The 9,619-nt window shown below is 42.7% G+C and overlaps 1 protein-coding gene across 1 annotated transcript in view; it reads right to left on the reverse strand.

Moving 5' to 3' along the window:
• Positions 1 to 9,619, reverse strand: part of LOC111196156 (uncharacterized) — a 71,829-nt gene that overhangs the window by 28,098 nt on the left and 34,112 nt on the right. The window contains exons 46-61 of the mRNA XM_049469562.1: positions 6,855 to 7,140; positions 6,692 to 6,776; positions 6,456 to 6,602; positions 6,164 to 6,372; positions 5,980 to 6,083; positions 5,742 to 5,860; positions 5,478 to 5,642; positions 5,158 to 5,360; positions 4,955 to 5,067; positions 4,723 to 4,829; positions 4,398 to 4,559; positions 3,464 to 3,669; positions 3,068 to 3,168; positions 2,853 to 2,980; positions 464 to 589; positions 80 to 273 (exon numbers count right to left, since the gene is read on the reverse strand). Coding sequence (XP_049325519.1) covers positions 80 to 273; positions 464 to 589; positions 2,853 to 2,980; positions 3,068 to 3,168; positions 3,464 to 3,669; positions 4,398 to 4,559; positions 4,723 to 4,829; positions 4,955 to 5,067; positions 5,158 to 5,360; positions 5,478 to 5,642; positions 5,742 to 5,860; positions 5,980 to 6,083; positions 6,164 to 6,372; positions 6,456 to 6,602; positions 6,692 to 6,776; positions 6,855 to 7,140 — 2,455 coding nt within the window. The remainder of the gene's footprint in view (positions 1 to 79; positions 274 to 463; positions 590 to 2,852; positions 2,981 to 3,067; positions 3,169 to 3,463; positions 3,670 to 4,397; positions 4,560 to 4,722; positions 4,830 to 4,954; positions 5,068 to 5,157; positions 5,361 to 5,477; positions 5,643 to 5,741; positions 5,861 to 5,979; positions 6,084 to 6,163; positions 6,373 to 6,455; positions 6,603 to 6,691; positions 6,777 to 6,854; positions 7,141 to 9,619) is intronic.

The raw sequence follows: 9,619 nt of genomic DNA on the forward strand, positions 1-9,619 counted from the left end.
ATGTTATTTTTAGATCACAGAAAGATGTAATTCTTAACAATGATAGCATGATTTAACACCACACCAAACACAGACTCACAGTTTCCTGTAGGACAGGCAGGAGGCGCCGCTGAGCTGAGTGGAGTTGATGAGCTGAGAGCTGAGGAAGGGCAGGTACCGACCCAGTCTGACATTAAACCACTGATCCACCTCATCCTGAGACGACGCACTGAGAGCACGAGACCAAACACATGCCAACGTCTGCCTGCCCACAGCTGCAGATACAACCGGCTCCTGCACAGAGATCCAGAGGAGGAAAGAAGAGATAGAGAGAGGAATGGAGAGAACAGAGAGCTTTAAATATGGATTACTGCATTAAATACATCTGAAAGAGTCAAACTGAGGGAGAAACAGCAGGACTGAATGAATGAAGAAGACTGAGAGTAAAGGTAGAGGGAGAAAGAGGGAATGAACACAGGTGTACCTTCTCCAGGTACTGGCCGATACTGTTGTAGTTGTTGAGGAACGTGCAGAAATCTGACCCGTTACCCACTGTGTTCGTCCCATTCAGAAACTGGCTCAGTTCTCCTGGAGAGATGGATCCCAACAGCTACAGAACAGAGAGAAGAAACACAGTTACTATAGAGAGAGAGATAAACCAGCACTACTGGACTGACTGGGTTACTCATGAACTGGTCAGTAACAGCACTACTGGTCTGACTGGGTTTCTCATGGACTGGTCAGTAACAGTACTACTGGACTGACTGGTTTACTCATGGACTGGTCAGTATCAGTGCTACTGGTCTGACTGGGTTACTCATGGACTGGTCAGTATCAGTGCTACTGGACTGACTGGGTTACTCATGGACTGGTTAGTAACAGTGCTACTGGTCTGACTGGGTTACTCATGGACTGGTTAGTAACAGTGCTACTGGTCTGACTGGGTTACTCATGGACTGGTTAGTAACAGTGCTACTGGACTGACTGGGTTACTCATGGACTGGTTAGTAACAGTGCTACTGGTCTGACTGGGTTACTCATGGACTGGTCAGTAAAAGTACTACTGGACTGACTGGGTTACTCATGGACTGGTCAGTATCAGTGCTACTGGACTGACTGGGTTACTCATGGACTGGTTAGTAACAGTGCTACTGGACTGACTGGGTTACTCATGGACTGGTCAGTAACAGTGCTACTGGACTGACTGGGTTACTCATGGACTGGTCAGTAACAGTGCTACTGGACTGACTGGGTTACTCATGGACTGGTCAGTAACAGTGCTACTGGTCTGACTGGGTTACTCATGGACTGGTCAGTATCAGTGCTACTGGTCTGACTGGGTTACTCATGGACTGGTCAGTAACAGTGCTACTGGAAGGCTGTTGGCTGTATTAAAGGCTGGATAATTGAATGTGGTTCTGGCTGAATTTGAAACTTGCTTTTTCCTCTCAGGTTTAAAGTGGACATAAAACACTTTTAGTTTAATTCACAATATGTATTTTCACTCTAACAAATCTGATATGTTTAACAGCTGTCAGTAAAGCTGAATTAAAATAATAAGTAATCTAAATGTCATTTTTTAAGTAAGGGCAGCGCCATCTTGTCCCAGCGCTGAAAGTGACGTCACGAGGTTGGTTCTCGAACGCCTCACTACTATAATCTATGAGTCTACCGTAACTTAATTCCTCAATAGCTAATAAAATCCAAACCAAAACTCAATGCAGAGCGGGGGGCACTTTTGTATTGCCCCTGGGTGTAGTAATACTGGGAGTAGTGAAATTTAATAGGGTGAGGAATGGAAAATATTTACTTTCACTTTCATACCTCGCCTCGGACAGCTGTTCTTCAGCGGGGCTCGCAGCGCTGAAGCGTGAGAATCCTCCGGTTAGCTGCAATGCTAGGGGTTAGGAGCGAGCACTTTCTAGACCAGGACTATGTGAAGGAGAGGGGTTTGAGTCAGTAGCATTAGCGCCGGATAAATAAGCTGCAGTCCGAGGCTTTTTTCCTCCGTTTTTTATTTTTCCTCTGATCAGCTGGGATGAACAGACCATCCGACTGAGGGTAACGTTACTATGAGAGCTGCAGCTGTGAGCCGAACGGAACGAGCCAAACAACACGCTCACCCAGCAGAGCAGCGAGAGGTACCGTTACCGAAAGTCTAGATAAACTGACAATTTAAAGATAACTTAGCTAGCGTTAGCTACTTTTCTAGCTATCTTACCATAGCTAGCCAACGCTAGCTAACTAACTAACACTAACAAGATGAAGCTACCCAGTAAGCTTTCTAACTTCTAAACTGAACGGTTTATCAACCAAACAGCGCCTTGATGTTTCAATATCCACTTAAATCATGTTCGTTTCATTCAGTCTTAATAGACTCTGGACTTTACATGTTAAATAGCTAAATGTATATAAACTAGCTGGTTAACTGGATGGTGGTACCTGCTGTTGACGTGCTGCAGAGTTTCTGCACGGCTCCACGTAGAGAGAGAATAAACACTCCCAAAACGTCTCGCTCTCAGAAAAGCATCTGAAAAGTCCTGCTCAGGTTTATACAGGAAAGATCTCTGAGTAAATGCTCCATGTTAGCCTAGTTCAGCTTCATCTTCATCCATAACCTCCACAAACAATAAGCTCTTTTCCTCTAGCTATATGCCTGGGATCTTAAACCAACCAACCTCGTGACGTCACCAGTGCTGCACGGGCAACATGGCGGCGCCCTAGCTCATACGTAACAAACGTAAATATATTATAATTTAGTGTGTAAACATTTTATATAAAAAATTCCCCCCAAATAAATTCCATTATATTTAATCCCTTAGAAAACTTGTACAAACTGAAATGTTTCATGTCCCCTTTAAAGTCAGCAGTACCTCTTTCTGTCGGTTGGCCGGGATGATGGACAGAACGCCACTCAGGTCAGGAAACCCAAAACTGAGGAAGAAGCTCTTGAGGAAGACAAAGAAGCTCCCGCCGCTATAGCAACTCAGACCATTCGGTTCTGTAGAGGAAAAATATAAACAGTCTAATGCAGTCTATAACATATAACACACATTAACATACAAAATGTGTAACCCAAAACACACACCTTGACTGGATTTGTACTGAAGGTAGTCTTGTATGAAACTGAAGATCTGTCCAGACTGTGAGATTGAGAGGTCGCTGTACACAATGTTAAACCCTTTCACTCTGTAAAGGAAGAAAAGTACTGGGAGATTAGAAACATTATGGCTTTTATGTTTTTCTTCCTAATTTTGCTGTGCCGATTACTCAACCCACTTTGCTGAATTCCATCTATCACTAGTAATGCCCTAATACCAGGAGGGTTAAGTGTAGCACTGGGTAAAAACAAGCCCCCACCTTTTTACGAACTGCTGCTGAAGTATGCATCACAATTAATTAATGTATGTTTTATTTAGCTACATCCAGGATATTCCCAGTCTATGATCCATTTAGATTATATTTAACATTTCTCATTCCTCACATTTCTCTGTAGGAGTCACAGCTGATGTTCCTGGGGATGACTGACAGGGTGTTTGAACCAATCCCAGGAAGGAAGAGGCGGAGATAGGTCTGGAACCACAGGGTAAAGTCCTGTGGACTGAAGGTCTGGAAGCGGGACACCAGAGACTCCAGAGTCATGTTCAGAATGGTCTTTGACACCACTGCAGGAATGCTAGTCACGTTCATCTGGAACAGACAGGATTATTCTACATCACTCAGGTGGGACATTTAAAAACAGATTTTAGCTAAACATAATTATTTACTGTGTCTGATGCTGCTGTCGGTCCCAGCAGTGACTATTTAAACTTAGAAGTAGAGAAATTAAGTGGAACAGTAAATATCAAAATATATTTTATCATTAACATTAATTATTTAGGTAGGATATGTATCTTATATTTGATGTTTTCAGCAGGTTTTTGTCTGTCAAATTGTTTAAAAAAAGATTAACAAAGAATTCCTTTGATGAATTCTGGAGGAACTGAGGTTTTATATTGGTTTTACATTTATTTATGAAATTACACAGTAAAATCTAAGATATTACATGGTTCCCAGATGTTTATAACAAATTTTATACAATTATTTCACGTAAAAAGAATCTTTAGGAAAGTAAAAACACTGTTAAAAAACAATAACACACAATCTTAAATGTTACAAAAATACATTACTTAATTTTGTTAAAGTTATTGATGGACAATGTTTAGATTTTGATGCTGGAAATGATTATTCCATATAGTGCTTTGTATTCTAATTACTGCCCTTGGCTTGACTTGACTTGACTTGTAGAACAGTTCTATATTAATAAGTAAATGAAATAGGAAAGTATGTTTGTAAAATGTAAATGTAAAAAGACTTATGGATACACAATGGCAAACAAGTACAAGAAAAATACAAAGCAGGAACATGAAGTGACAAACCTTTTTGGTGACGTTGATAAAACTCTCAAAGAACATATAGATCTGCTCCTCTACTGATGATGATAGAATTCCAGTCATCACTTCCTTTACCAACATCTCATTCTTTAGAACCTCGCTGGTTGGATCTACAATCAGCTTTGAAAGGGATTCCAGAACTGCCACCTAAGGGGAATCGAGAAAGGAAATTGCACTGAAGGGATTTTGTATCCCTCTAATTGCGGTGCAGTCCTTTGCACAAAACCACCACCCTCAAAGCTTGGATGAAAGCTCTACAAATGTTGCAGGCTATATCAAGTTTTTATGAAGCTGAAAAGGAGCGCCTTACCCTAGAGATGTTGAAGTCTTTGAGGACAGAGTAGGGTGTCGTTGTCAAGAACAGACCCAAGTTGGTAGTCAGCCAGTCAGCATCACTGTGGACATCCTTCCGGCAAACTGTTGGAACACGGAACAACAACAAATAAAAAGAAAAGCACATGTCTGGGTCATAATATGAGGCCCTTACATCCGAGATAAGACTGTTGCGAGGCAAACTGCAAAATGTGCAAAGGGGCATCTACCTGGTGTCTTTAGCTGTGCAGCAAATTCCTTCAGGAAATTGACTAAAACCTCTGTTATTTCCTCCCTCCTGCTGGCACTCATCTCGGAGAACACCTTGCTCATTCCTGAAACACTGCAAGATAGGAACATTGTGTTTGATGAGAAACTGACTTGTCGATGGCACGGAAACTTGCGGGAAACGATTGAGAATCTACAGACTCACATCACTTGGTAGTCAGTGCAGGTTATATTGGTGATTGTGATCTGTAGCATCTCTGCAGTGAAACTGGGAAGGACAGGGATCAGCTTGAGGTCAAACCACTCCATCCAGTCTGAGGTCTTAAACTGTGAAAACTTGATGCTGATGATCTGGAAGGTTCTATTCATCATCACATCTCTCACAGCTGGGACAATGCTTAGGTCAGCCTGAAGAAAAGCAATGCAACAGGTGGGAATGATATCTCAGGTCTCAAGTCATGGATGCCGCCTCATTGCAAGGGTTGTTGAGCAACAAATTTGAGGTAGTTTAAGCGTGCCACTTACCTTCAGATCAGAGAGCGTTGTTAAAAATTCATCCACGTTGTTGAAAGCATCTCCAGTCTTTAGTCGGTCAAACACTCGGTCGATCTGACTTGTGCTGTTCAGTGGTCCAGAGGTCAGAGTGAGTTCAGCTGCTTGGCTTGGGGTCAGCAGATCCAAAGAATCAAACTGAAACATAACACAAAATAAGCCGTTAGAGCCTGTGGCCTAAAGACAGGGTCAAACCTTGGAGCAGTGTATAATCGGTGCAAGGCTGCTGTTACTCACACTGGAGAAATCTGCATTTAGAATGTCCAGCTCTTCCAAAGTTGCATACTTGGAGAACTTGCCAAAGTTCTTCAATAGCCAGTTCCTACTTCCAGAAGTACTGGACACGCACCCGGCATCTAAAATCACAACACAACAGCCAGGAAGGAAATCAGAACTTTAGTGCAGCCAACTGTCTTTTTTTGCAACTGTAAGCAATATTTCTATAAAGGTACAACTGGTAGACTGTTTTAGGTACCTGACAGGTCAGCTCTTGACAGGAAAGGAATGATGAAATCGGTAATGACCGAAAGTTTCTGCTGGTTCTTCATTAGAGGTTCTTGAGAACTGAAAGCCTCCACACTGATTTAGAATGGAACAGGTTATAAGTTGTGGAATTTTATAAAACATGTAATATCATATATTTAATTTTCCATACTTACACAACTTGGTAGCTCAGACAGTTAAATTGCTTGGAACTGAGATGAGAAAGGAAATCCTTTGATGCTGTGGATAAAAATGGTCTGAGCCTGATCTGGAACCACTCGTTGATAAAAACAGCATCCGCAAGCTGTTCCTCGGTGAAGTTGTTGACTTTCACCTCACCGATGGCATCGAGAACATGCGGGTCGGTCAGACTGGCGATGAGGGTCTGCAAGAGGAAGTGTAGGTTTTAAATGTTCAGCTCAAACCAAATATTGATGGGTTATTACACTATTACTCAGAGTTACCTACCATGTTGGAGTACGCATCCAGAGCTTCATCCAGCTGTGCTGAAAATCTTTGGAAGAAAATCGTCCACATTTCTTTGGAGTATTTCACAGAGCTTGATAGTTTGCATGTTAGAAGTGTGGTCAGATTTTTGAAAGAAAGAACAACAGCCTTGAAAAAAAAGGAAAATACAAAGTTTAACACAACCAAAATAAACCCTACCACACAGATCTTTTGAATCTGGCATATGAAAGACTTACTGAAGAACAGGCATAGTCAGGGATAGTGAAGCTGCAGAGCACTTCTGATGCATCTCCAGACTGGAGCTGAGTCTCAAGTGGACGACTGTGGAAAAAAATATGAAGTCACACATCTCGACATTTTTTGATGGTAATTATTTAAATTCTAACGACCAAAGCTCACCTGTCTACCCCTTGGCAAGAGATGATGAGTGCTGAGGTAACACTGTTGATGGTACTATTACTGACAATGACATTCTCTGAAGAGGTAATTCCAGAAGAGGTGCTTTCCGTAGTGGTGGTGTTACTAGAATTGATGCTCACATCATTGGTGTTGGAATAAACAGAAGTGACGGTGGTGGTTTCAAAACCACTGGGAGGGCTGTCACTTTCAGTCGTGGTGGTGTCAGTAGCAGTAATGGAAGCAGGGGTGGTGGCAATGTCAACATCAGCAACTGTTGTGTGAGTTGCTGTAATAGAGGCAGGAGTGGTAGTGTTAACATCAGCAATTTTTGTGTCAGTTGCAGAAACAGAAGCAAGGGTGGTGGTAGTGTCAACATCAGCAATTGTGGTGTCAGTTGCTGAAATAGAAGTAGGGGTGGTGTTAGTGTTGACATAAGCAATTGATGTGTCAGTTGCTGAAATAGAAGTGGAGGTAGAGGTAGTGTCAACATCAGCAATTGTGGTGTCAGTTGCTGAAATAGAATCGGAGGTGGTGGTAGTGCCAACATCAGCATTTGTTCTGTCAGTTGCAGTAATAGAAGCAGGGGTGTTGGTAGTGTCAACATCAGCAATAGTGGTGTCAGTTGCAGAAATAAAAGTAAGGGTGGTGGTAGTGTCAAAATCAGCATTTGTTGTGTCAGTTGCAGAAATAGAATTAGGGGTGGTGGTAGTGTCAAAATCATCAATTTTCGTGTCAGTTGCTGAAACAGAATCAGGGTTGGTTGTTGTGTCAACATCAGCGATTGTGGTGTCAGTTGCTGAAACAGAATCAGGGGTGGTGGTAGTGTCAACATCAGCAATTGTGGTGTCAGTTGCTGAAATAGAAGCAAGGGTGGTGGTAGTGTCAACATCAGCAATTTTGGTGTCAGTTGCTGAAATAGAAGCAAGGGTGGTGGTAGTGTCAACATCAGCAATTGCGGTGTCAGTTGCAGAAATAGTTCCAGGTGGGGTGGTTGTAGTGTCAACATCAGCAACTGTTGTGTGAGTTGCTGTAATAGAGGCAGGAGTGGTAGTGTTAACATCAGCAATTTTTGTGTCAGTTGCAGAAACAGAAGCAAGGGTGGTGGTAGTGTCCACATCAGCAATTGTGGTGTCAGTTGCTGAAATAGAAGCAGGGGTGGTGTTAGTGTTGACATAAGCAATTGATGTGTCAGTTGCTGAAATAGAAGCAGGGGTGGTGTTAGTGTCAACATCAGCAATTGTGGTGTCAGTTGCTGAAATAGAAGCGGAGATGGTGGTAGTGTCAACATCAGCAATTGTGGTGTCAGTTGCTGAAAGAAAAGCAGTGGTGGTGGTAGTCTCAACATCAGCAATTGTTGTGTCAGTTGCTGAAATAGAAAAAGGGGTGGTGGTAGTGTTAACATCAGCAATTGTGGTGTCAGTTGCAGAAATAGAATCGGAGGTGGTGGTAGTGTCAACATCAGCAATAGTGGTGTCAGTTGCAGAAATGGAATTAGGGGTGGTGGTAATGTCAAAATCAGCAATTTTCGTGTCAGTTGCTGAAACGGAATCAGGGTTGGTTGTTGTGTCAACATCAGCAATTGTGGTGTCAGTTGCTGTAATAGAAGAAAAGGTGGAGGTAGTGTCAACATCAGCAATTGTGGTGTCAGTTGCAGAATTAGACGTTGGGGTGGTGGTAGTGTCAACATCAGCAATTGTGGTGTAAGTTGCTGAAATAGAAGCAGGGGTGGTGGTAGTGTCAACATCAGCAATTGTTGTGTCAGTTGCTGAAATAGAAGCAGGGATGGTCTTAGTGTTGACATCAGAAATTGTGGTGTCAGTTGCAGAAACAGAAGCAAGGGTGGTGGTAGTGTCAACATCAGCAATTGTGGTGTCAGTTGCTGAAATAGAAGCGGAGATGGTGGTAGTCTCAACATCAGCAATTGTGGTGTCAGTTGCAGAAATATATCCAGGTGGGGTGGTGGTAGTGTCAACATCAGCAATTGTTGTGTCAGTTGCTGAAATAGGAGCAAGGGTGGTGGTAGTGTCGATATCAGCAATTGTGTCAGTTGCTGAAATAGAAGCAGGGGTGGTGGTAGTGTCAACTTGAGCAATTGTGGTGTCAGTTGCTGTAACAGAAGCAGGGGTGGTGGTAGTGTCAACATCAGCAATTGTGGTGTCAGTTGCTGAAATAGAAGCGGAGATGGTGGTAGTGTCAACATGAGCAATTGTGGTGTCAGTTGCAGAAATAGAAGCAGGGGTGGAGGTAGTGTCAACATCAACACTTGTGTCAGTTGCTGAAACAGAAACAGGGGTGGTGGTAGTGTCAACATAAGCAATTGTAGTTTCAGTTGCTGAAATGGAAGCGGGGGTGGTGATAGTGTCAACATCAGCAATTGTGTCAGTTGCAGAAATAGTTCCAGGTGGGGTGGTTGTAGTGTCAATATCAGCAATTGTGTCAGATGCAGAAATAGAAGTTGGGGTGGTGGTAGTGTCAACTTCAGCAATTGTGGTGTCAGTTGCAGAAAAAGAAGTTGGAATGGTGGTAGTGTCAACATCAGCTATTTTTGTGTCAGTTGCTGAAATAGAAGCAGGGGTGGTGGTAGTCTCAACATCAGCAATTGATGTGTCAGTTGCTGAAATAGAAGTGGAGGTAGAGGTAGTGTCAACATCAGCAATTGTGGTGTCAGTTGCTGAAATAGAAGCGGAGATGGTGGTAGTGTCAACATCAGCAATTGTGGTGTCAGTTGCTGAAAGAAAAGCAGTGGTGGTGGTAGTCTCAACATC

The sequence above is a fragment of the Astyanax mexicanus genome, chromosome 21 (assembly GCF_023375975.1).
Source record: "Astyanax mexicanus isolate ESR-SI-001 chromosome 21, AstMex3_surface, whole genome shotgun sequence".
Classification (NCBI taxonomy): domain Eukaryota; kingdom Metazoa; phylum Chordata; class Actinopteri; order Characiformes; family Acestrorhamphidae; genus Astyanax; species Astyanax mexicanus.